This window comes from Crinia signifera, chromosome 7 (genome assembly GCF_055691185.1).
Source record: "Crinia signifera chromosome 7, ASM5569118v1, whole genome shotgun sequence".
In the NCBI taxonomy this organism is placed as follows: Eukaryota; Metazoa; Chordata; class Amphibia; order Anura; family Myobatrachidae; genus Crinia; species Crinia signifera.
In genome coordinates, this window is record NC_139223.1 from 13,689,613 (window position 1) to 13,717,548 (window position 27,936).

General features: G+C 44.9%; 1 protein-coding gene across 1 annotated transcript; it reads right to left on the minus strand.

The window, feature by feature from the left end:
• Positions 1 to 1,973: 1,973 nt before the first annotated feature.
• Positions 1,974 to 27,600, minus strand: LOC146019789 (up-regulator of cell proliferation-like). The gene is made up of 2 exons (XM_083152344.1): positions 27,297 to 27,600; positions 1,974 to 7,043 (listed from the first exon to the last, which is right to left on the minus strand). Exon 2 carries the CDS (start codon positions 7,026 to 7,028, stop codon positions 2,331 to 2,333), a length of 4,698 nt encoding a protein of 1,565 aa, XP_083008470.1. The 5' UTR covers positions 7,029 to 7,043; positions 27,297 to 27,600; the 3' UTR covers positions 1,974 to 2,330.
• Between the last annotated feature and the right edge of the window lie 336 nt (positions 27,601 to 27,936).

A 27,936-nucleotide genomic window follows, 5' to 3' on the forward strand; every position in this document is an offset into this window, starting at 1 on the left:
GCTTTAAAAAAACTATTAAATCTCACCCCTCGTATCTATATGATGTATAGATACAGAACTGGCCTATGCAGAATGATGCATTCAATTATTCAGAGTACAAAATCAATATTCTTAAAAAGCTTTCGCAACCAAAGACAGGTGCGATGGGGTGGGGGGCTGCTGATCTGACAATCATCCCCTTGGCTGCTCAGTCATGGATAAATCCCAGGCCTAAACCGCTACTCTCCCGGGAAAGTTTGGAGTTTACTGCTACTTTAAATCCTCGCAGCTTAAACCACCAAAAAGTTATGGTGGCACTCAGGTGCACTCCAAAAATTTTGAATTTCAGACATTGGACATTTAAAATATAAACAAGGTGTGCGTATATGGACACATACATTTTTGGTTTGGGGGTAAAAATTTTTAGGAACATTGTATTGTTAAAATCAACATTTTTTTATCATTAATAGTATTTATTGAGCAAAGTATCAATATAGGGGATACAGAAAAAAAACTAATCATTTATACATGATACAGATGGAAATCTAATCTTTAAGGCAATATTCATCCTATGGAGGTACAGTATTTCCAGGGGAATCACTTTTATTCAAACTAAGAGTGGGATGTGATAACGCACCAGTCAGCTCCTAACTGTCAAGTTACATACCAAGTTTGAAAAATGACCGTTATGAGCCGACTGCCTGGTGCATTATCACATTAGATTTAATCTTTTTCCTAGCTTAATACATCTGCAGAAGAGTGCCTTTGCTATCCGCGGTACATTCATGCTGGGAAAGCTACTTGAGGACAAGGGAGGAGGCCGAAGATCAATATGGAACATAGGCTGTCTCCATCTCAACGTGAAACGGAACCTTGAGAAAGGAGAGGAGCAGAGGCTGTTTCCAGCAGTGATTTACCACATAGCGATCTGCTCTGCTATAAAAAGAAATATACTAATATACACCTATGGGGAGACTGAGGCTAGGGAGAGCAGGTCCTTATACAGTAGTTCCAGCACTTTATTAAGAGAAAAAAAAAACATGGACACCATGACCTCCTACAGTTCCTCCTGATAAATTTAGACTGTGTTAACCTCATACTGGGTGGAATGTACTAAAGGGAAAATGCAGCTAAAAGACCATTTTAGAACTTTGGTTGCATTCACTGATTGCGTGGCCAGACCATGTTATCGGTAAGACTGACATGGATTTAGTGTGTTGCTAAATAAATGGAAGAATATGAAGTATGAACTGGAGAGGTCAGTGTAATCCCATCCAATCAGATTGTGCAACATCCAGATGTCATATCAATGAAATCCAGCTAGTAGGTTACGGAATGCCAGGTAGGGCACCATCTGTGACCGAGAAGAGTTTTTGAAGACCTATCTAGGTACTTGTGTATTATCACGGTGCCCATCGCATCGCAGACCATAAGGCATGCGATGGTATGCGATGCGATGTTCCACGATGTACCCCGATGTCATACAATGTTAATATTGTATGGCATTGTATATGGCATACAATGCCATACAATGCGATGCGATTATAAATTGTATAAGCACCCTAATGGGGGGCTTACAATGTTAAATGGATCCCCACGCCACCCCCCACTATCAACGTGAACCCGAAGCGTGGCGAACGCAGCGAGCGCGCGATGGGCGGCGGTACGCATCCTCCGACCTTTTCATACCCCCACTATCCACGTCCGCATGGAGTAGATTTTATATAGCCCGAAGCGTGGCGAGCGCAGCGCGCCCCGCGAGGGGACGTGGAATACATGTAAAGTAATAAGTGTCCCCTCGCGGGTCTCGCTGGGCTCGCCACGCTTCGGGAACGGTGGCTCGCTGCGCTCGCCACACTATATAAAATCAACTCCACGACGACGTGGATAGTGGGGGTATGAAAAGGTCGGAGGACGCGTACCGCCGCCCCTCGTGGGCTCGCTGCGCTCACCACGCTTCGGGTTCACGTTCATAGTGGGGGTGGCGTGGGGGTGTATTTAACATTGTAAGCACCCATTAGGGTGCTTAAAAGCACCCATTAGGGTGCTTATACAATTTAAAATCGTATAGGGGGCTTAAATCGCATCGGGTGTATGGCATTCGATGCGATGAAAAATCGTGCGACTTAATATCGGGGGCTCCGTGATAATACACAAGTACCCCTATCTAAATTGGGATAGGGAAAGTAAAGCCCATACAAAAAAATATACTTAATCCCATGTGGGTAGCAAGGAAATTAACATTAAGATCTTTAAGACTTGATAAATGAAATGTCTTAGCTCTCAGATCTCCTCAAAAAGTTTACATAAGTGTAGGTCAATCAGTATTTATATCTTCTGAAGTCCTGATACTACTTCATGTGGAACGATTCCCTAAGGCTTTCACGAGCCTGTTCTCTGGTGATTTTGTGCCAATCTTTTGGTAACTTTGCCGGATTGGCCTTGTATTCTCTTGCAAACTGATCATTAAACTCTTTGAAAATGAATTTCCAGTAATCGGAGGCGCTGATGCTGGTGTCCGGCTGAATCATCCAGTCTGGGTAAAATGTGCGATAATCTTTGTAGGGGTGAAATTTCCAATCTGTATCTGTGTTCCTGAATGAAGCTTCTGTGACAACATCTGTAGAACATAGTGAGGAACAAAGCACATTGGTGTCCACGTTTCTGTATCTGCCGAGACCCTGAGGGCGATGAACAGTAGCAAAGTGTTCTGTATGGTCGGCACACCCTGCCTCGCAGGGCACTTTACAGAATGGGCACTGCTTACCGCATCCGACCACCTTCTTAAACAATTCATCTTCTGGTTTCAGGGTCACTTCTGCAAGAACAGACGCAATGTCCGAATCTCCTATTTCTGACAGGATTTCATCTACAGTTTCAGAGAGGCAGGACTCAATGTCGGCAGAGAAGACGGTGACAGGTGAGGAATTATGGAAAATTATCACTTTTAATTCATCTTGTGAAATTACTAGATCCTTGTGCAACATCTCACAGAAGTTTTTTAGGAATCTTGACGTGTCTGTGCTTTCCAGTATCTGTGGATTCTGAAGGATTCCTCTTAGTTTCTTAATAATCGACAGCAGGATGTTGGTTTGTAAAGATTTAAGACCGTTGGATCTTTCATATTTCTCTTTAATAAGCTCCAAAATACATTTCTTGACAAAACGCTCATAGTTATTAATGTATTCTATATACTGATTGAACGAATGGTCATCCAACAATTTGCAGAGCACATACAACTGAAAGAAGGTACGACTCATATATTTCATGCTGTCTTCACTGCTCAGTATGTCATTCACTATCTCCTTTCCAAGGTGATTCTTCAGATACTCCAGAATTGCTGGCTTGAGGCACCGTTCGCAAAAGAGTTTTGCCCTGTTCATGCATTCATCCTTCTCCTGAAATTCACTTTTGAAAATAGAGCAATACTGATATTTTAAGGCTTCTAGACACAAGTAAGGGTCATGCATCTGGATAAAATGGTCATGCATCTTCTGAAACTTTGGGGCTGCTCCACCTAAAAGCAGAAGCTTCAGGTCCAACTCATACTCATCTGTGGTGTGAAGACGCATTACATCTTTCTGTCTTATTCTTTCATTGACCATATTTAGCAACTCTTGGCAAAATGTATCATGATAATTCTCCTCCTTTTTCACCTGTTGGTCTACGTAGCAAGAACTTTTATCTAGTAGAGTTTCAGCAATCTGCTTTGTCTTAAAGTTGTATTCCTCTTTGTAGAAATCTTTCACACCTGCTGCTTTATACCAGATTTGGTCTTGACATTTTCTGTACCATTGAAGATCAATATGCTCTTCTCGCACTGTAAAAGATACTTCTGCAAATTGAGAGATCTGCCTAATTCCAAGTAACCTCTGAGTTATAGCCCCTGACTTGTGGGTCATCTCTTTCCGCAGCTGCTGGAGCATTTGTTGGCCAATGTCTTGTCTTGTTATAGAGTGGACGTGAAAGCCTCTTACGGTGTCCTGCCACATGGCCTCAAATTCTGTTTCCAATGCTTCGTCATCAAGCTTGTGTGTTCTACTCTTGCATGAGTTAAGAAGCAAATTTACTTTTTCTTCTATTTTCAGAATAAAGTCATCCTTCAAGTTTTGTATTTCTCGCTTCATTTTCTGTGTACGAATGGCTTGATTACTCTTTCCTTTCCATTCCTCACTAAGCTCAGTCTTAAGATTTTTTATACTTTTGAAGAAATCGTCTTTGTATCTCTCTACCAGATGTGCATTTTCCAATTCGCATTCAAAATATGTGTTCAGTAAGTCCTGCATTTGTTTCCATTCTTTGTTGAGTATTTCTGACATAGAAAACATTATTGCTTCCAGAGTCAGTTTTTCTTCATGATCATTCTTGATTGAGGTTAAAGTCTCCATCATCCAGTTGTATATTTTTTTACGGAAGGTCCATTCCAGGTGAGAATATTTTACTGACACTTGGTCATAGGCATCAGCTACCAGGCTATTTCTAAAGCTGAATATAAATGTTTCATGCTTCACGGCATTCCATAAACTTTTAACCCACTCGAGGAAATCTGGTATATTCTGTGGCTTTTCCGGTTTCTTTTTCATGTACTCAAGTAAATATCTCTTCAGAGAAAGAATTCCTTCGCTGTACCCAGTGTTTATAGGAGACATGGGTGGGACTCCTTGCCAAAGGCCAGGAATGTACCATGTGTGGTCATTAAGATCATAATCCATGACATCGCTAAAGGACTCTATCCCCTCCAATTTCTCCATTTTTGCAGCAGCTTTTGTGATTTCATTCAGATTTTGGAGAAGTTTACTTCTGTCTCTTATACCCATGAAATGAGCAGACACATCGCTCACGTTCTGATGTACAAACTGACAGTTTAGTTTCTTTCCAATTTTTTTCATACGAAGAAATGCATGGATCACGATCTGTAAAATATCTTTCATTTCTGATGAGTTTTCCATGGATACGTTAATTATGGTGATGTCACTCAAACCGACCACTAGTGTGGCCAACTCATTGTCATGTTCATAATTGCCCTCCAGAGAAGCCAACTCTGGAGCTTTCAGCCCTTCTGTATCAATCACCAGAACAAAGTCACAGCCCAGCTCCTTCTGGAAGGTCTTCTCCACCTTAATGAGTGTCATGAAGGCTCCTCGTGTGCATCGTCCACTGGCCACCGGGAACTGTAGCCCAAACATGGTGTTCAGAAGGGTGGATTTCCCTGTACTCTGTACTCCAAGCACAGTTATTACTCTCATTCTACAGTGTCCTCCTGTCTTGGTGTCCAGCTCTGTCAGGACATCAGTTATCCACTGTATGGGGATGTTGGAGGCATCTCCATCAATCAGCTCCAATGGGAACCCATCCAGCAGAAAATCAGCTGCAATTGATGGAAGGTTACAGTATTTCCCTGACGGTTTTGTCTGACTGGGTGTGAGAACATTTGCCTCATGCATCTGCCCTAGTTCACGTAGGAAATGTTCAATACCAAGGGAACTATCTGACATCCTCTGATCTATTTGTTTTAATACAGTCACATTAGAGGAATATTTAATGTACTGAGTCTGTAACTCTTCTAAGTTTGATCGAGCAATGTCATCAAGAAATAGCTTCATCCACTTCAAGAAATAGAGTTTCTCTATATGACACAGATCAGTGAGTGCAGACAGAAATGTTTTCATGTCTCTTTGAAGACCTTCCTGACTCTGCTGCCGACGCAACTCCAAGATTTGTCTTTTCAGTTCTGACCTGTAAATTTCCCCATCGACGCCTCCTTGTTTCTTCATCCTACTAAGTTCTTTTTCATTGCTAGTAATTTTTTTCCAGATCTCCCCCTGTAAGGTCAGTGTTTCCTTCTTATACCACGCCACATCTGTTATTTTTTGGGTGATTTTTAGGGCAAGTCGCTTGGCCTTCTGGCACTCTTCCAAGTTCTCGTCTAAATGGATGCCAAGTTCATTAGCCACCATCTCAATTTGCACCAGTGTCACTGGTTTAGGAGAAATCTTAGAAACATTTTGCATTACATTTTGTATTTCCTTCACAATTTCAGCTTCATTCTTTCTTTGGTCTTTCACCAAGATATGGTTACTCTTCACGTTCAAAAATTTTGACAACATTTTTAATGACTCCTTTGTTTCTTTGCTGTCACGGTTAGCATTAGGTGGACAAATAATAAAATAGTAGTTTGAACTGTCTGGTACGGAACTTGCGAAGGAGCGGCACTGGTTCTCCTGGATGTTTTCAGCAAAAATAAAAACAGCTGAAGATACCCGTGTTAGAAAGCTAAACTGTATCTGGTTGGAATCCAGGTCTCCCCGTAGATTCATGACCGCAGTAGGCTCATGGAAAATATTAGATTGTTCACTCCCTCCAGGAAAGAACCAAGACATTTCCAGGAGACCTTCTGAGATGGTTCTTGAACGGTAACCACTCTCCATAGCCTGGTGCACAAAAAATTCATGGTGATTGTAAGTGGGGCTCAGGACTTTATTGAGTATTTTAGACTTTGATAAGCTGCAGTTGCCCAATCTCAAAAAGGAGAAGACAGGCATGGGAATATTCACCAAGCTTTCCTCTCTAAATCCTTTAGTACTTAGTAATGAAGGTGGCCTCCATTTCTTCACAATGTCCCTCATGGGCCAAAGCAAAAAAGTACACTGCCCACCACTGCCAGCAGGGAGCAGTAGAGGAACAGCAAATTGGCATGTAGACATTTTGGAAAAAATCACTTGTCGTAGAAAACTGTCTGAAGAATGCAGGACAGCACACAGAACATCTAGAGGGTGGACAGAACGTGAAGCAATGGTGGACAGTGCATCAAATGACTGGTAAAGATCATCTTCAGTGCTGAAGCCACATATGGCTTCTTTAGAGTCACAGAGAATTGTATTCCGGGCAGTTTCCTCAAGTGCAATCAGTTTTCTGAGGAAGTTCCATGGTAGTGAGGGCTGCAAGGGGGATCCATCCACATTCTCCTTTTTGATAGACAGGACATGTTCTAGCGTGAGCTTGCAACTGCTGTGCCCTGCCAACTGCAGCTCCGACAGTAGAGAATCCATTGGATTTCTTTTGGCCTAAAAAAAAAAATAGTATTAATAACAATAAGTCCCTTTTAACTTAATTGTTTCCTTACAGTTACAGTAAAAACAGCAGGTACGTATAAACAGACTACATAGGTGTGAAAGCTGAATCTGCTAAATAACAGGGGTCAACGAAAAGCCCCCAATACACAAATATGGAAAAATAGTTCAATGGTCTCCTGTGGACGGCTTTCTGAAAATGGGAACGCGGCACTAAGTAAATGTAAAAAAATGTATTGAAGCATATAACTAAATCTACAATTGGTTATGTGAATCAATTAACCAAATGAATATGGGTATATCAATTATTTATTAACCATTGCAAAATTGGAAGCAACAACAACCAAAACTGGGTAATAACAGAAAGACATAGAGGTAGGAGGGCCCTGATTATGGGGCAATAGGCATTGGTACACAAGGATAGGTGTTATCTATTGTACACTGGCCACGAGATTGCAGAGGCTCTAGGTGGGCTTTATAATAATAATAATATATTTATTGTCATCAAATGCCCACATAAAATATGAATAATTAATGAAAATACAAGTGTAAACAAAGCAGCATAGACAGGAACAAAAGGAAAAAGACAACATCAGAACACAGAACTCAGAACACAGAACTATACTTCATTACCACCAATACTCCCTCTAGTTATTTTAAGTGCGAATTGCCACTGGGAAGAAACTCTCCCTAAAATGTCTAGTTCTACTCAGAATTGAACGGGATCTCCTGTTTGATGGTAATAGGGAGAACAACTTTGCACTAGGATGCGTGGGTTCCCTCAAAATACTTTTCACTTTTGACAGGAGATGGTTTCCGTATACATACTGGATGCTTGGTAAAGCAACCCCAATTATTAGTTTGCTGTTGAAACAACTCTCTGAAGAGATTTACGCTCGGCGGCAGGGCACTTTCAATAATACAAGAGTAAAACTTCACCATTGTTCCCTTGCACATACCAGACTAACGTAATTTCCTCAAGAAAAACATACACTGATGAGCCTTCTTTATAACATTATCTGTGTGCATACTCCATGAAAGATCTTTTGACATATTTATGCCCAAAAATGTAAAAGACTCGACAACCTCAATTTGTTGTCCGTTAAGAACTAGCGGACAATACGTGACTTTAAATGACCACAATCATTTCCTTAGTTGTATCCACATTTAGGACCAGACAATTGTCTCTACTCCAAGACTCCAGTCTGGACACTTCCAACCTGTACTCGATTTCGTTGTTATCAGCAATAAGACCCACTGGGTGACATTCTATGCTATGCGCTAAATGCGCATGTTTAATTCGCACACCATATCGCCGCAAATCGCCTATTTTCAAATCGCATTTTTCAGCCTAAATGCGCATATTTAATGTGATGCGCATTGGAGGCTGAAAAGTGCGAATAGGGGCGATTTGCGGTGATGTGGTGCGCTGTTTTTAGTCCTGAAAATGTGCGATTTTCATGTGTGAAAATCGCACATTTGCAGGACAGCGCAAGGTGTAAAAAAAAGAACCGAGCGCGGGGTCCCCCGCCCGAGTGTAACCAGCCCCGGGCTCACTGAGCCGCTGCTGGTGACATAAAATCAGGGTCCCCGACAAATAGGGGTCCCCTTGATTTTATGAAACCAGCACCAGACTCAAGGTCCGGCGCTGGTTCCCAAAATACGGGGGACAAAGTGACTAGGGGTCCCCCGTATTTTAAGAACCAGCACCGGACACAACCAGCCAGCAGGGTAATGCCACAGCCAGGGGGAGACTTTTTATACAAGTCCCCCCGGCCAAAGCATTAACCCCCTGGCTGGTCAGCATGGGCAGGGGTCCTGGGGAAGTGGGGACCCCCCCAATGAAGGGGTCCCCCCCCTCCAGGACTTACCAGCCCATGCTGATAGTCCGGGGCTGTCCTCCATGCCCCTGGGCTGTGGGCATGGAGCTGATGCTTTGTGTAAAAAAAAGAATGTAAACTATTGTTTTACACTGGCGAACTATCAGTCCCAGCAAGCCTACCCCGCATGCTGGGACTTGGGGAACCACAAGTCCCAGCATGCGGGGCATTAAAGTGCCCGCTGGCACTTGTAGTTCTGCAGTGTAAAAAAATAGTGCACAAAATCACACTGACACCCTGTGAAATAAAACTTTAATACACACAAAACACACTGATACTTACCTACCTTGAGCCCGTAGGTCGGTCCCTGGATCCTGGATTCGTCCTCCGGGGCTCCAGGGCAGAAGAGTCCGGTTCCGGGGCCTTGGTCCTGGTTCCGGGGCTGGTCCTGGGGTTCCGGGGCTCCTGGCGTGAAGAATCCGGGGTCCGGGATCCGTGGTAGTCCAGAGGGGTACCTAAGGAGGAAAATCCTACTCACCTGCTCCCCGGCGGCGACCTCCGGTGACAGCGCTGCTCCCGAATGGTACCCGGCTTCAAGGAGTTGGTCCGGCGCTGAGATGTTTCCTCTTCGCCGTCTGTGAACAGAATGATTTCTCGGCCAATCAGGAGCCGAGAAAGTCGGCTCCTGATTGGCCAGAAATCATTCTGAATATAGACGCCGACGGAGTAACATCTCAGCGCATCCAGAGCATAAATGTTACTTCCTTGGCGTCTGTATTCAGAATGATTTCTGGCCAATCAGGAGCCGACTTTCTCGGCTCCTGATTGGCCGAGAAATCATTCTGTTCACAGACGGCGAAGAGGAAACATCTCAGCGCCGGACCAACTCCTTGAAGCTGGGTACCATTCGGGAGCAGCGCTGTCACCGGAGGTTGCCGCCGGGGAGCAGGTGAGTAGGATTTTCCTCCTTAGGTACCCCTCTGGACTACCACGGATCCCGGACCCCGGATTCTTCACGCCAGGAGCCCCGGAACCCCAGGACCAGCCCCGGAACCAGGACCAAGGCCCCGGAACCGGACTCTTCTGCCCTGGAGCCCCGGAGGACGAATCCAGGATCCAGGGACCGACCTACGGGCTCAAGGTAGGTAAGTATCAGTGTGTTTTGTGTGATGTAAGTTTTATTTCACAGGGTGTCAGTGTGATTTTGTGCACTATTTTTTACACTGCAGAACTACAAGTGCCAGCGGGCACTTTAATGCCCCGCATGCTGGGACTTGTGGTTCCCTAAGTCCCAGCATGCGGGGTAGGCTTGCTGGGACTGATAGTTCGCCAGTGTAAAACAATAGTTTACATTCTTTTTTTTACACAAAGCATCAGCTCCATGCCCACAGACCAGGGGCATGGAGGACAGCCCCGGACTATCAGCATGGGCTGGTAAGTCCTGGAGGGGGGGGACCCCTTCATTGGGGGGGTCCCCACTTCCCCAGGACCCCTGCCAATGCTGACCAGCCAGGGGGTTAATGCTTTGGCCGGGGGGACTTGTATAAAAAGTCTCCCCCCGGCTGTGGCATTACCCTGCTGGCTGGTTGTGTCCGGTGCTGGTTCTTAAAATACGGGGGACCCCTAGTCACTTTGTCCCCCGTATTTTGGGAACCAGCGCCGGACCTTGAGTCTGGTGCTGGTTTCATAAAATCAAGGGGACCCCTATTTGTCGGGGACCCTGATTTTATGTCACCAGCACCGGCTCAGTGAGCCCGGGGCTGGTTACACTCGGGCGGGGGACCCCGCGCTCGTTTTTTTTTTTATTTAACCATTTATTTTACTTTTTAAAGCAGAACCCTGCACAGAACATTGCGATCTGTGCAGGGTTCTGCCTAATTCGCCTAACAGACCTAGGTCTGAAATAAGTGCGATAATTAGTCACTTAAATAATGCGATGTGCAAATGCGCATAGCATTAAATAAGCGACTTGTATACTTTTCTGTGCGCAAACATCTGGATGCGATAAAAATGCGAATTAATCTCGCATTTTTATTCACCAGACCTTAACGCACAAAATATGCGATTTCAGCCCCTGTGCGCATCCCATTAAATCGGCGATTTAATGGGAAAATGCGATAGCGCCATTTTGTGGTCTAATTACCGCAAAATCGCGCTAATCGCAGAGCATAGAATGTCACCCAACATGACCAGATATTTGGTCTTTTATCCTAAAATCCTGTGGCCTATTTGACAATAAAATCAAGACTCCATCTACACATACGCTCGCTCAACCCAATGTTGGAAAGTTTACTAACAATGATGGAATTACCACGTTAAAGGCCGAACTATAGTCTACATATAAAATTCGAGCAAAAGAATCCTTTGATTTGAGGTTAATAAGAACTCGATGTAATAAAATGAGTGCTGCATCGTCTGTAGATCTATTTGCCTTATAGGCAAACTGAAAAAGGTCAAACCAGGTGGAATACATTTCTTAAAGCAATCTTTCAAATGCTTTCAAAATAAGGGTAATCAAAGCAATCGGGCGGTAGTCATTCTAGGTATATGCCCTACCTTTTGTTGGGACTGGGGTAAAAATGGTAGATTTAAAGCATTTGAGCGCACAACACATACTAAGGGACAAATTAAAAATAAAGGTAAAATTACAGCAAGCTGGGCTGCACACTCCTTTAATACTTTCCCTGGAATCCCGTCTCGGCCAGGTGCCTTCTCTAACTTATTCCTAGCAAAACACAGTCTAAAAGACTCCACTTCTAATTCTAGAGGCCCTAGGTTCTCTGAGTTTCCCACCGGGAGGGATTGTGACACAGATGGTCTGTCAAAGCGGTCATAGAAGTGTTTAAATTGTCCCTTATCGAGGAGTCACATTCATGATGGGAAGGGAATTTTTGTCCATTTTATAGTCGGTGACATTATGGATGCCTTTCCACAAACTTTTGTCATCATTTTCTTGGGAAAAATTGTTTTCTCATGTTACAGAATATGGGGGGGGGATGTTCTAACATCCGCACCCCAGCTCTGCCCCCTATCGCAGCCCATCGCATTCATAATTATCGCATATGCACTAACCTATGCGATAATTATGGCGAAGGACAGCTCTTGCGTTAAGAGCTGTCCTTTGCGATAGAGTCAGCGGGTCTCCCCTCCCTCCCTTACCTGGTGCTGCTGCGCCGGACTCTCCTCCTCCCTGCACCCGGAAGAGGATCAGTGCAGGGAGGAGGAGGACACAGGTCCGGGCAGCACAACTCTGTGCTGCCCGTATACAGGTGAGCGGGGAGGGGGGGGGGGGCGGTGGGGCATCGCCAGATTTTTCTGGTGATGCCCCCCGCCCTGGTAGCCCGGTGGGGGATGCTTAGTGCATCCCAAAATGCGGTAAAAACCCTGATAACGGGGTTTTTACAACATTTTTAGCTTAGAGAATCTCCCCCTATGCTTTTACAGCCCTAGCAATCCCTTTTTTTTATTTTAAACGAGCAGCCCTAAAGATGGTCACCCAGCAATGTTAGCCACAGTTCAGGAAGATGAAGAAAGAGATAAAATGTGGTTACGTGTGGACTGTATCAAGGGGATGCATTTAGATGGAATCTGATAAACTGCCTGAAGAGTTGAGTTTTCAGGAAAAACCTGAAGGATTGGAGAATAGAGAATAGAGTCTTATTGTGCATGGAAGGGTATTCCACAGAGTAACTGCAGCCTGAAGAAGGTTCTGCAATCCTGAACGGGAGCACTCTGGCCTTGCGTGTAAGTAAAAGTACTGGTAGGCCATCGAGGGACTGACAGAGTAGCTTTGCAGATGATGAGCGTCTAGGAAGATTAGCCTCGTAGCTGCATTCAGGATGGACTTGTATGGTGAGACTCTGTATTGGGGACAGTGGTGTAGCTAGGTGCCAAGGTGCCCGGAGCAAGGGCATGTTTCGACCCCCCCCATTTGTAGTAGGCGGGGTTCTTGCACAGCGAAAAGGGGGTGCGGCCTAACATTATACCACACACCGTAATGCCCATTGCTCATTTTAGCGAACTTTGCAATACCCATTACACATAAAGCCAAATGAAGTAATGCCAATTACACATAAGGCCACACATGGTGCCCATTACATACTATATAACAAACCGTAATGCCCATTACTTACTATATAACAAACCGTAATGCCAATTACACATTTGACACATAGGTAAGTGCCACTTACCTACATGCTCATTGCTAGGAACTTAATGCTCGATGCCAGGGGCTTAATGCTCGATTACAAGGGGGACTGAAATAGCTCGTTGCAAAGGGGGACTAAAATAGCTCATTGCCAAGGGGGACTAAAAAGCTTGTTGCCCAGTACGTATTACCAATTTTGATACTTATACGTTCTTTTTGACAGTCCTGTATAAACAAAGTCCTTTTGTATTGGTGACTGCTTGTGAAGTCGGGCTCGTTCTCCCGAGATCCCTTATTCAATGCTGTTGGGGATAACAGCCTTGAATAGGGCCCCACCGCCATTTCCCCAGTCGGGAATGGTGGCGGGAGATTGAATATCCCCCTTTATCTCTCTTCACATTATTTCCCCCCAAGGCTTAGTAAATAGACCCCTTAGACCAGTAACTTTATTGATACATTCATATTGATTGGATTTATTGGACTGCATAACTAATTGTATATTTTATCTACTAATTATATTATATTAATTTTTCTGTCTTCGTAAGGAACCAGCAAGTCCCAAAGTTGGTAAATGAAATGCACTTGAGATCACTATTCAATGACCGGCAGCTCCAAATATCCACATTAAAGGCACCTGGATTCATAGGTAATTGTGATCTGAGAAAACAAATAGGAGCGCTCCATAGTGCGTATATCAAAATAAAGAGTTTTTATCCACTGCGAGTGGTTTTTTTAAATATAATAAAAACTTTATTTTTATAAACACAAGGCCAAGTCGCCCTGTCATTGGCTACAGCAGAATAAAGTGAAGGTTCTGGAGTGGCCATCTCAGTCTCCTGACCTCAATATCATTGAGCCACTCTGGGGAGATCTCAAAAGTGCGGCTCATGCAACAGCCCAAGAGCTTACAGGAACTGGAGGCTTTTTGCCAAGAAGAATGGGCAGCTTTACCATCTGAGAAAATAAAGAGCCTCACCCACAACTACCACAAAAGACCTCAAGCTGTCATTGATGTTACAGAGGGTTCGTAAACTTTTGGTCAGGGTCATTCGGGTAGTTTCTGTTGTCATTATGATTTAAAAAGAGTAAACACAGTTGTTGGTCAATAACTGGCGTCACCCAACCACAGAAACGTTTGTGAGTTATCATTCATATTCTCTGACAAATGGCCAGAAAGTCACAGATTCTGCTAGGGTGTGTAAACGTATGGGCACATACATACATATATATATATATATATATATATATATATATATATATATATATAAAAAAAACAGAAAGTACCCAATACCGCGCCCTAATAGCCCAAAGCTGCACCCCTGAAGGTCCCCTGTTAGCTGGAACCCAGAACAGATAGAAATACAAAGAATCAGGGTGCGCTAAGGTAAATCATACAACTGGTAACGATTCAAAAGTACAAATATTTAATACAAACAGTGCCAAATAATGGCTAAAGCAGATATCCTACAAAGATACACTATGATATCATCATTAGTTTACAATCCGAGAAAAAGGGCCCAACGCGTTTCGTCACCAGCGTGACTTCATCAGGGGCGTTTTGATGTCTTGATTGAAAACAATGCAGAAAACACTTCTTGGAGCGATAAATGTTAGGGTATCCCCAACTAGCGGTATTTGTCAGAACGTCACAAATAAGAATAGTACAGATTCATATATATCGCAAAAACATTCAAAGAATATTGATGGAAATAGATATACAGTAGTAAATCTCCAGAAATTCTGTATCTCCACACCAAGTGAAGTGGTGTTAACATCAAGGGTCAACCAAACAAATAGTCCCAAATAGCCAAGGTGCTCACTCTAGTATATCCAAATGCTGAATATATATATATCTATATCTATTTAAAGACTGGCACTCGACCCGACTGTTCAGGGGTTACTTTGCATGGGAGCACAAATGTTTTGGTGTGTGCGCCCAGACAAAGACATAATAAAGTATAGATGAAAACCTCACCAGGATGTGACGTCACTAACGAAAATGGCGGGACCCGGCGCTGTCCCACTTCCTGCTGGGGGCTATTTAAACCAGGCCAGCATCACTCACTCAGTGTGCAACCACCACTGCTCCATGCTGGTTTGCATGCAGCACACTTATGGCTTTGTTGTTTTCCATGATACTCACCTGAAACGTAAGTTTACCCTTATATAATTTCTGCATCACTTTGAAGTACTTGAACATGTAGAGGCTCTGTTTGCTGTTTACATTGTTTTCTGTACTTAACTAGGCTCCTTGATAAAGGTCCATTGTTCACGGACCGAAACGTCGGAGTTTGGTGATGTTATCCTTTTGACCTGCTGGCTTATTTGAAAAATAAACTTTATTTATTTTTTACCAAAAACCTGACTGTTTTTGGATAAAGTGGCGAGTGCCTGTGTCTCTGTCTTAGAGAAACCACTTTCTATATATAGATATATATGTATAGAAGAAAGGGTTTTTGACTCTGAGTTGCGCTGGGTTGTGTGTGCAGCACCACCAAAATTCCTCCTGTTAGTGAGGAACGGTGTAGTAATCAGGGAAGTGGGGGGTGATTGGGGTGTGCTACCTAGTATAGAAACTGTACCTCCCAATAAAACATTACAATTTCAAAACAGAATACACATTTCTGAAATAGTGTTCTTGTATTTGAGGATGTTCCCAATGAATAAGCTCAGTCCATCTCTGGGTAAATAATGAAAGTTATGGTAGAACCTACCTTTGTTAACTTTCTTTCCTTGAAGTCCATGGGAACCACAGGGGACATCGGGGTTGTAGGTGGATCCAGGGGGTCCGAGGCACCAATCAGCGAAGCTTCTTAAGATTTCCCAGGATGCCCGGGCCCTCTCCCCTATAACCCCGCCTCCAGGCTCACACAGCTCAGTTTTGGTAACAAGCCGTAAGCAGGAAGCGGAGAAAAGAAGAGGACAGAGAGAACACATGTCCAAGTACACATACATACATACATATCACGGTACATGAACAAGACTATGGTCGTTAAAGGTCACAGTGCAGTATATCACACATAGGGAAACCTCAGGAACAAATTGAAGGGAGGGCGCCCTGTGGTTCCCATGGACTTCAAGGAAAGAAAGTTAACAAAGGTAGGTTCTACCATAACTTTCATTTTCCTTTTCAGGGTCCATGGGTCCCACAGGGGACATCGGGGATGTCACAAGCCGTATTTCAAGGGAGGGAATTTGCCTGAGGTGTCAGAAGTACCCGACGACCAAAGGAGGAATCCTGGGAGGCGAACGTGTCAAAAGCATAGAACTTAATGAAGGTATGAACAGATGACCACGTTGCAGTCTTGCACAGCTGTTCGGCCAAAGCACCTTGGCGTGTTGCCCATGATAGGTCAGCCGCTCTGGAATAGTGTGCTTTGGTGGAAGGAGGAAAAGGCAGATTATCCTGCCAATAAGCATCTTGAATAGCCATGCAGATCCAGCGAGCAATAGTCTGTTTGTTCGCTGGCCAACCCTTTTTGTGGAATTCATAAACCGCGAAAAGGGAATTAGATTTTCTGACCGTCTTAGTACGGTCAAAGTAGATGGTCAGAGCCCTGACCACATCCAATAAGCGTTCCTCTGCAGAGATATATTCCGTGTTAAATGCCGGAATCACCATCTCCTGATTGATGTGGAATCTGGAGACCAACTTTAGAAGGTGCGATGTTTTAGTCCACAACATCCCTATTGGGATGAAATATGAGGAGAGGAGCTTACATGAGAAAGCTGACATATCTTGCGGAAGCAATGACCAAGACGAATACTATCTTGTCTGTCAACCTTTTGAAATCCGCCGCTTGTAGCGGCTCGAAAGGAGGCTTGATTAAGGCCTGCAGTCCGAATGACAAATCCCACTGAGTTGTAGGGGGACCACATGGAGGTGAGAATGAATCACTCCCTGTAGGAGTGTACGTACCTCCGGCAAGAAGGTTAATTTCATCTGAACCCAGATGGATAAGGGTGAGACTTTGATTTTCAGAGACGGCAGTCTAAGTCCAATGTCCAGAACCTTTTGTAGGGATGCCAGAATTCTGGCCACCTTGAAAACCTTTGGAACAAACTTCCTAGCCGTACACCACATACAGTAGGTGTGCCATATTTGGTAATAAATTCTGAATGATACTGGCTTGCACGCCTGAATCATGCCTTTGGCTTATTTTGGAAGAAAAATTTTTACTTTACAGTAAAGTAGTTTCAAGCGCCACGCTATCAACGACAGGCGCTGACCAGGTCCTCGAGTATGAGACCACCCGAAAGGTTAAGAGGAAGGGTGGTTGGGAGGACATTTGTAGAAGGTCCACATACCAGTGCTGAGTGGTCCGGCTGGAGCTGTCAGGACGAGGTTCCCGCCTCCCTATTTGAATATCCTGATTACCCTGGGAATCATGGATTTTGGTGGGAAGACATACGGAAGATAATAATTCCTTGGACCTGCTAGGGCATCCATGAAGCTAGCTTGATGATCCCTGTACCCTGACCCGAATGTTGACACTTTTGTTGTGTCTGGACACCATTAAGTCCATTTCTGGTAGGTCCCATCGGTTTTTGAGGAGGGCGAATAACTCTGGATGGAGTGACCACTCCCCCCGATGGAAGTCGATTTAGGGATCTGTTTTCCAATTTAGAACTGCTGGGAAGATCGCAGACAGAGCCATAAGACACTGTTTCGCCCAGGCAGAGATCCTAGAGACTACTTGGAGAGCAGCAGTGCTGCGAGGGTATCCTTGGTCAAGTATGTACACCACAGCCGTGGCCTTGTCTACTCTGATCAGGACCGGGTTCTTCTGAAGAAAGTCCTGAGAGCGGATTATTAGGGCCTTGTAAGTTGCCCAAAGCTCCAACACGTTAATGAAGAGACGTGTTTTTGGATTGGCCCACATGCCCTGCAAGGCTCGGGAGTGAGCTAATGTCCCCCAGCCTTGAAGGGCGGCGATCGACCCTTCTTAGAACCAGAAGGGACGTTGACTTGTGGACCTGATATTGTCCATCCATTTTGCCAGAATGAGGTGTTGAGAGGGCAAAAATGAAACTGTGCCCACTCCACCATGTTCAAACATTGACATCATCAATTCCCAAGATTTTCATTGCGCCCAGTGGCTTTAGACTCTGGAAATCTGCAAAAAACACCCATATTTGGTGATGCAGAGAATTGTCCTTGTCCCTGAGAAGAGACATCCTACATGACTGAGTGTCCAGTGTAGCTCTCCAGATGCCACCTTTGTTGCGAGAGGAGCCAACCGAGATGTTGGAGTGTCCTGATTGTTATCTATAGGTGAGATAACAGCAATAATAGGGACTTGGCCACCAGTAGTAGGTCGTCTAAATATATAGAAAGACTCGGATACCCAGATGGTGAATGTTCAGCCATAAAAGCCATGAGTTTTGTGGCTAAGCCCAGTAGAATTAAAAATGGCTATTTTAAAAAGCAAACCTGAAATGTTTCTGGTATGCTGGCAGATTTGGGACATGCCAGTAAGCGTCCCGAATGCCCAGGGTGACTATTTATCCCCCGTTCCATGGGTAGGATTATTGCCCTTAAAGTTTCCATCCGAAACTTTGAACCCTGCTCCACCCTAAAGAGACTTCAGTTTTAGAAGTGGCCTGTAAGTTCCGTTTTAGAACCAGGACCAAAGACGAGTAGTAGCAGAGTCTTCTCTAGTGGTGAGGGATGACCCGAGACCGTGGCAGACCTTTTTATTTTAATAATTGTTCTGCTTAGTCTGTGTGAGGTAGACCCGTGCAAAGACCTTATCCCTGTGACACAACTTCCTTTACCCAGGCATGTATAGTCACTGGTGTTCCTACAGCACCTGGTGTTCCCATGTGGACTCCGATCCACTTAGTAACCAGGTCTAACACTGTTTTCCCGGATTGGACGAGATATGCCTTATCCAGTGTGGTATGGCTGCAGGTGAGGAAGACGAGAAGTCAGCCTCCCGCTTGGGGTTCCCCCTGTGGAGGGGCCGTTATGCAGGTGGTTGCCGGGATGGGCAGGAGCCTGTAGTGGCCCATGCTTGGGCTTGCCTTAATGGCATGATTGGTCCTAGAATAGGACTGATCTCGGGTTTTCCTTTTTGGGGTAAAGCCGTGGATAGACACGCAATATTGGCAGCTGTCAGAGAGGCCACAAACTTGTTAAGGCCTTTCCCCAAAATAATTTTTACCCTTAAAAAGGTAAAAGTTCCAAGGTCTACCAGGACTCCAGGTCCACTTTCCCTGTATTAGGCAAATGATACGGCTGGCATGAATGAAGCTGGTGGATGTCTGGGCAGCGACAGTGCCAGCCTGATATAGCTCCTATGTATATATATATATATATATATATATATGTATATACATATATAGATATAAATATCTATGTATATATGTATATAATGCTGCTTGTTTAATGTGAAGTACACATAACTTAGCATCCTCGGAGGAGTCTTCTAGGACCTGTATAAAGTGGCTTTAGCCATGTCAATAGAGGTCCTCCCCAGTGAATGGGGATATGGCCCTTAAGGAGTGCTTCAAACACCTTGGTAGGGTCTTTTAATATCAATCCTGAAGTGACCAACAGTATTGAAGGATACCTTAGAATAAACCAAGGGAGTAGGCGTGGTTCACAAACCTGACTAGCCCCTTAATCCCTCCTGATTACCATCAAGTGGTCTGAATGAGGGCAGTAGGGTTAGTTTCTGCTTTTATTAGAAACCATCTCTGGTTTTAGCAGTAGGTTCAGGCTTCACCAAGTCTGACATTAACACCTCACGGATTGCATGAGTGAGAGCTGCCGCATCAGTTGTCCCTGCTTCGAAGCAGGAGTGCTGTAGGCATAGCATCATCATATTGTCATTATGAATATTGATGACATTAACATTATTTTCCCCTTTTGTGATCTGTGTCAACCTGTGCTCCAGAAAGCAATTGTTAACAGAAACCTATTAGGTAGTGCAGCGTCAGGTAGCAGGTGTTGCCTAGCTACCGAAAACTGCTGCCAGATCCGCACAGAGGTAGACAGGGCCTCCCCCCAAGGTGGGGGAGGGGGGCTGGACTACAGAGGGGTCAAAGGCAATCCAATAGGTTGCCTAGTAACTGTTATTAGGCTGCCCAGGGAGGTTGAGGGAACCACTGTGGCAGAAGACTGGCCAGGGGGGGTAAAGTGAATAACATATAACCCGTCCTGGAAGACATCCTGTTAGACAGGCCTGCAGCACAGCTCTTGCAGGACAGGAGTTTTGTAAACTCTGTCTGGTTGTACCCCCGTTTGGATATAATGCAAACAATCCCAAAGTGGGGGGTTACAGTGCACAATAGGTATACACCACAGAGGGAACCTAGAGTGATATCACTGAGTGTATGTGACCCTAGAGGATTAAACCTCTGTCATCCTCTTCAGAAGATGAGAGAAATACAGTGGACAGTGCAGAAGTACTGACAGAAAGTGAAAGTAAAGGAACTAGCACATTGCAGTCACATACACAAGCATTTACATACAGCCATATTACAGCCTATAAATGCTATCACACCCTGTATCAACCGCTTGAACTCTAATGGAGTAAGGGGGATTTAGGGTGTCTGTGAAAGCAATCACTTAGTCAGTGAACGGTTTCACAGGGGAGACTGTGCCCTCTCTCTGGAAGACTACTGTGCCTGCGGAAATGGCGCTGGTCTGAGAGAAGGGGGGGCGGGCACAGGGTTAATGCAGCTAACTGAGCGGCTATCTCCGAGGAGAATGGCGCCAAAGCTGGGGGAGGGACTGCAGGCTACGCGCCAACTCCCCTTGCTGGTCTTCCCCCACCAGGTAAAAAGGAGCCTTGTAAAATGGATGTCCCCCACATCCTGGCCTGCGCTCCGGTCCCCGGTGGTCTAGTGGAGTCCCTGACTCGAGGGCCAGTGTCCACGCCAGCTGCTGCGGCTGTCTCCCACAGCGCGCAGCATGGCAGCGGTTTGTGCTCTCTAAGAGAGCCTTACCTTCTCCTGGACTCCGGCCACGCTGCCTGGAGGAGATCCCGCGGTGCTAGGCGCTGTCTCCCCTCCGCCGGGCTACCCCGCTTGACCGAGGTCGTGGGGGAATGTCGGCGCCGGCAGGAGTGATGCGGCTGCTCGCGCCGCCGTCAGATGATTGACGGCGGTGAGCAGCCTCAGCCGCAAAGCGGCTCAGCCGCTTAGGCGGCAGATTCAAAGTAAAAATAAGTAAAAATAAAAAAGAATATAGCAGCTTCTTATGGGATTACCTCAGTGAGGTAATCCCTGCTGATAAAAAGGTGCGTCTGCTTCCTGCAGGCACCAAACAAAAACTGAGCTGTGTGAGCCTGGAGGCGGGGTTATAGGGGAGAGGGCCCGGGCATCCTGGGAAATCTTAAGAAGCTTCGCTGATTGGTGCCTCGGACCCCCTGGATCCACCTACAACCCCGATGTCCCCTGTGGGACCCATGGACCCTGAAAAGGAAAGTTCTTTTATTGGTGAAGAAACCCGACGCGTTTCGTCTCTAAGACTTCATCAGGGGTAAGAACCAATGGGTGAGTGGATTTTGTGTGGCTGGTCCTATTTGAAGTTTCTGCTGATCACAGCTGATGCAAATAAAATAAATATCACCAAGTCCTTCTTGATGGGGCTCAATTAAATGGAAATTTCTGAGTTGAGAGTCTAGTGTAGGTTCTTACTAGGAACAATATCAGGACGCTCTCTCTGCAGTAACCTCCTCGCTCTGCATTCAAAATGAGAATATAAATATATATATATATATATATATATATATATAGATATATATGTGTGTGTGTGGTCTATGGTGCACAGTTAGCGCTTACACTCACTTCGTGTTATACCAATAAGGTGACTTTGTGGGAAGATTGTTGTTATTATAGGTGCTTGTGCATAGGAAATTGGTTGGTGTACAACGCCACCTTGTGGTTAAGTTAAAATGCACATAGTGATCACTATAAAATGATCACATAGTGAATTTCCTGCTATTTGCTGGTACGCAGAATATAAAATCATTAGAAGGATTGTTGTATTATCAATCGTTTGTATTTGAAAAAACATTGAAGGTGCAGAGGCGGCCATATATATATTACTTATAGGTTAGTTGGGTGCCCACTAAGCTATTTGCTTAGTTTTCCGCATCCGCTCGCGGGGCACGCTATGCTCGGCATGCTTCGGGCTCGGTGGCTCACTGCGCTAGCCACACTATATAAAATCAACTCCATGCCGACATGGATAGTGGGGGTATGAGCGTACTATAGTGGGTGCCATGAGGACTACCGGATTGGTGGTCACATGGTGGACCACTAATGGTCTAACGCGTCTAGTTAGATGCCTAAAAATAGTCGACAAGCTAAAGGTTGAATGGCCGCTGGCTGTTCCCCGATGCTGCCCCCTGCCAGTAGGACCGCCTCGCCGAAGTCTTGTTCTGCCCCGTCCAAACAAGCCTGAATCAGGCTGAAATGTGTTATAATTATTTTCTTTGCTAACTGCCGATTAATCGGAGCAATATCGATAACTAGCAAATGCTTCGAAAGCTAGATGTAGTTTCACTTGCTGCCAACAGATGGCAGTGTTTCGGTGACACACGGACACTAGACATATCTATAGGCATGGGTCTTCAAACTGTGGCCCTCCAGATGTTGTGAAACTACATGTCCCAGCATGCATTGCCACATTTTTCCTATAAGAGCATGCCAAAACTGTCAGGGCATGCTGGGACATGTAGTTCCACAACATCTGGAGGGCCACGGGTTGAAGACCCATGCTATAGAGGATGAGGCTGAAGCGAAAGAGAAAGACATACAATGTATTTATTTTCCAGCAGTTTGTTAACCTAGGTTTAAATTCCAATTTATTTCTGGTTCTTCTACCAACAATCCGACAGAGTGTTTACATTCTATAGTCTGAGGATTCTAAGGGGTTTAGCCAAAGGGAAGACTAGAAATGTAGTTTACCAGGAAGACTAGAAATGTAGTTTACCAGGAAGTCCTTCAAAATAAAATTCGCACGCACAGAAATACTTGAGATTCCGTAGCGAAGGGTGTGTGTTCCGCGAGCGTTTCACTAAAACATTCTAATTTTACTTTGGGCCTCATCCACAGGTGAGTGCTGAAAATTTCTACATATCACTCACCTAAACTGGCCTGACACTGCTGCACCATTGTTCCATAGCGCCCACACCAGGGACACAAAGGATATTAGGAAAAAAAGGGAATTTATTTGTAAATGAACAAAAATGTTGGTAAAATTTAACAGCAAAATGCTTAGTACAAAATATAATTAGATTGTTGTGCAGTAATCAGTAATAGAGATAATTATGTGTCACCATTGTGTCACCATTATCTGTGACGTTCCCGGTATTCCCATAGAGGTGACGGCGGATGCATATAATAATAGACAGCGTCATTTTTCAAAAGCAATCAACGATTATGACTTAGATGGTAACTCCATTGAAAATTACCCAATTTCAGTGGGTGAGGAAGGATTTTTCTCTCCTTCGTGAGGCTAAATAGTTTTTCCTAACTCCATTAATAAATCAATAATTCTAATAAACATTTGAACTGGATGACAAGTGCGGGAATCTGGCTCTCCCTATGCTGTAAATGGGACGAGGATAGGATGACCCAGGATAACCTACAGTGCACGGATGATAGGTCTAAGTGTCTAGGTCAATGTGTCAAGCTTTTGCCAATGTTGACTATTTGGTGTAAACTTATTGATTGACTACCTCTAGACTGTCGACCTTTTCATCCACACTGCCCCTTTTTCAGGGACTCATTCACACCGGCTATCCCGGATCAAATCGGCGGTGTGATGGGGGAAATAGATCACGCCAGTTTTCCCTGCCTGGGGTTTATTTCCAGCCACTCTTGGTCCAGGTTATAGGGACATGGAATGAAAGCTGTTAAGGAGCTGTTTAAGTGGCAAAACAGTAAATGCAGCATGGATGGTGTAATGGTTATCATTGCTCACAGCACTAAGGTCATGGGTTCGATTCCCACCATGGCCCTAACTGTGTGGAGTTTGTTTATTCTCCCCGTGCTTGCGTGGGTTTCCTTTGAGTATTCCGGTTTCCCCCCACAGTCCAAAAATATACTGGTAGGTTAATTGGCTCCCAACAAGATTACCCCTAAAATGTCTTTTTACATGTGGTAGGGAATATGGGGGGGGGGGGGGGTATTCACTCTGGAGAATTTTTAGCCAGGTGAAATGTCGTAAATTTTCGCCTGTTTTTGGGTGAATTCAATTCACCCTATTCCAACCGTGCTGATTTTTGGTGAAAATGGACTCAAAAATGGGTGAAAACACCCGTGATTGAATACTAATATCAAACAGAGAAATTTAGAACCACAAGTATAGTTAAAGCAGCTGTAAATGGGAGTGTGTAAAGCTCCCTGTATTGGTAAAAAGAAAAAAGGTAGAATACAGCGCTAGGATTGACTGAATAATATTTGTCCAATAAAATACATTTATTATACAGAGTAAAAAGAACAATTAACCATTGTCTACAGAGAATTCTCAAACATGAAATAAAAACAATCTGGATGGGTATTTGCTCCAATTGGGGGAATTATAGTAGCAGTTCCGTGCACCAATAAAGTTGAATAATTACCAAGTTATGGTCAGACGGTCTGTCTCCTATGTTTCCAAGATGGTTTTAGAAAAGTTCCGGAGAATTATCCAGCATTACGGATCCGGATTAACTCAGTGGAAGGCGAGATGTTGAGGGTGAGACGGTTTGATATATGGAATGAGGCTGTGGAATCCTTTGAATTTTTCCAGCTGGTCCGGGAAGTTGGATGGCAGGTAAAATAGGTAGCTGGAAACAAAGGATGGCTCTGGTGGCTCACTGGTGGCCCTAGTGATAGAATGATAGTCAGAACCTTTACATGTGGAAAAGTGTAGAATGGCATTATGTTTAATGGGCATCACAACGTATGGCATTGTGTTTTATGGGCATCACAACGTATGGCATTGTGTTTTATGGGCATCACAACGTATGGCATTGTGTTTTATGGGCATCACAACATATGGCATTGTGTTTTATGGGCATCACAACGTATGGCATTGTGTTTTATGGGCATTACTTTGTTGGCATGATGTGTAATGGCCATTACAGTGTGTGACATTATATTTAATTGGTATTACGGTGTGTGACATTATGTGTAATGGGCATTACTGTGTACATTTTTGGCTCGCCGACGGCGCGCAATGTCCCTATTTATACATCATTATCTATACTATACTATGGCTTAATCCATGTGGCATTATGGAAATTTTGTCTCATTCTTTTTGGCATCATGTGTAAGCGACAAGTATAATAGGGTCCACTATTTTGTTGCATAATGTGTAAAAGTGGTATATGGTGTGGTACACTACACTCAAGGACACGCCCCCTTTGGAATGCCCACGCCCCTTCGGCGCGCACACAACTCCATCCTTCACTTTTCACTCCACAGTGGGCCTGTGGATTTAAAATGTCAGGGCCTATGTCTAATCCCATTCCTTCCCCCTCTCTCTGCTCTCCTCCTCTCTATCTCGCTTCACTCTCTGAGAATGCACACTGGCACTACTAACACCGCTCACTCCCATCCCCCCTGTCATGGTGCCCCCCCTGTCATTTTCTCCTGGATCCGCCCCTGCTGCTGCGCAGACTCATCTCTGAACCACTGCAATGTGGGGCCACTGCCTATTTACTTGGGCAAGCTGTGAGTCTACGCCCGCTTCCCTGCCATCCACAGAACATGGATCCCCAGCTGGCTATGCAGATCTGCAGAGACAGCTAGACATGGATAACATGGCTACTTACAGCAAGGGCGGGCAATAAATTCTAATGCAAAATGTTTAAAGTTATGTCGACATGCTGAAAAGCTGTTGCCGGCTTTCTTGTGTTTACAGAGTCATCATCGACATCCATATTGCACCTGGGGCGGCTCCTCTCACCCTGTTACAGCATTGTGCGCTGGGATAATAATCTGATTTACTACTAATTTATTACCCGTTCTGGGTCATTTAGGCATTAACCATTGATGGTAATCAACCATCGATAGTTTGCCACTGATGATCATCGAAGGCAGATATTCAATGGTTCTCCGCCATCGATGTCAAAGTGCGGCCATGTTTTTTCTTTCTCCATTCTCTGGTGCATTTCTTATACACCACCCCCTCTTCCCTTGTTGGCATCCTGCCATAGGGCCTGATTCAGATGCGTGTGCAAACCAATGGTTTACGGATATCTCAGATGTTTTCTGCACTGCGCACGTCCTGCGTCATCAGATGCAGTGCTGACTAATCCTCTGCGGGTATTAAGTGGTGGGGTCGGGAAGTGTTTTGTGGGGGGCCAAGGGCAGTGATGGCATCTTCCAATGCAGATTTACCGAACCCTAGGCGTGAGCACCCCGGCCATCCTGCGTAAGCTGAGGCTGATTCAGGCGGCCGATGTTCACACAGCTGTGTTACGTCCGTTACTGAGTTAGATCCATAATCATTAATAATGCAAATCATCCCTGCATTCCATATAACCATTGAAGACCTTGACCATCGAGGCTGCATCATTTGACAGCTATTCCGATCTCTGGGAGTCAGTTGTGCAGTGTGGATATTTAAAGGATTGGCAAGTTGTAGCCATGTATGCGTTCGCACGATGCCATTCCTAGGCTGTTACATGTCCACCAAATCATCAGGGCCCATACGGCTGTAACATTTACCCCGAGGTGGTAGGACACATGGCGCAGGCTGTTACATTTACCCCGAGGCGGTAGGACACATGGCGCAGGCTGTTACATTTACCCCGAGGCGGTAGGACACATGGCGCAGGCTGTTACATTACCCCGAGGCGGTAGGACACATGGCGCAGGCTGTTACATTTACCCCGAGGCGGTAGGACACATGGCGCAGGCTGTTACATTTACCTCGAGGCGGTAGGACACATGGCGCAGGCTGTTACATTTACCCCGAGGCGGTAGGACACATGGCGCAGGCTGTTACATTACCCCGAGGCGGTAGGACACATGGCGCAGGCTGTTACATTTACCCCGAGGCAGTAGGACACATGGCGCAGGCTGTTACATTTACCCCGAGGCGGTAGGACACATGGCGCAGGCTGTTACATTACCCCGAGGCGGTAGGACACATGACGCAGGATGTTACATTTACCCCGAGGTGGCAGACACAGTCATATCCTGGAAACTGCTGAGACAGCTACAACTCAGACACTAGGGGAATATCAGGACACATCATACAATATTCCACAATGCCCCCCATTATCCTGTACCCCCCACAGGTCGGTGTCCCCATGTGGGGCTACGTACCTGAGGTCTCCAGCTCGCCGCTCATTCAGAAGGATCAGGGGAAATGTCGCTTCCTTCCCCAGACAAACGTCTCATAGAAATCACTGAGAATTTAACTTTCACTTTCATTTCTGTTTGGAGGAGTCGCTCCCCCTGCTGGCGGCTGCACATATCACACCCGGCATCTGTAGCAGGGGCTCTCACAGCTGGGAGGTTTTTACTAAGAATACGTTTTAGGGGCGAAGTTACAAATTGACTGAACAAAAATCTCATATTTATAAACAAATGTTGTGTCTTTGTCTCCTGATGGTGTATATTGGGCCTGATTCAGAGCTGATCACAAATGCTAAATCTTTCTCTAATAGACAAAACCATAGTGCGCTGCAGGTGGGGCAGATGTAAATGTGCAGAGAGAGTTAGATTTGGGTGGGGTGTGTTCAAACTGAAATCTTTATTGCAGTGTAAAAATAAAGCGGCCAGTATTTACCCTGCACAGAATCAAAATAACTCCCCCAAATGTAACTCTATCTGCACCTGTTACATCTGCCCCCCTGCAGTGCAGCATGGTTTTGTCCATTAGAGAACAAATTTGTCCTGCGATCAGGTCTGAATTAGGCCCATAGACACTGTATATAGACATTGCTGTGTCAGCGGTCATAAT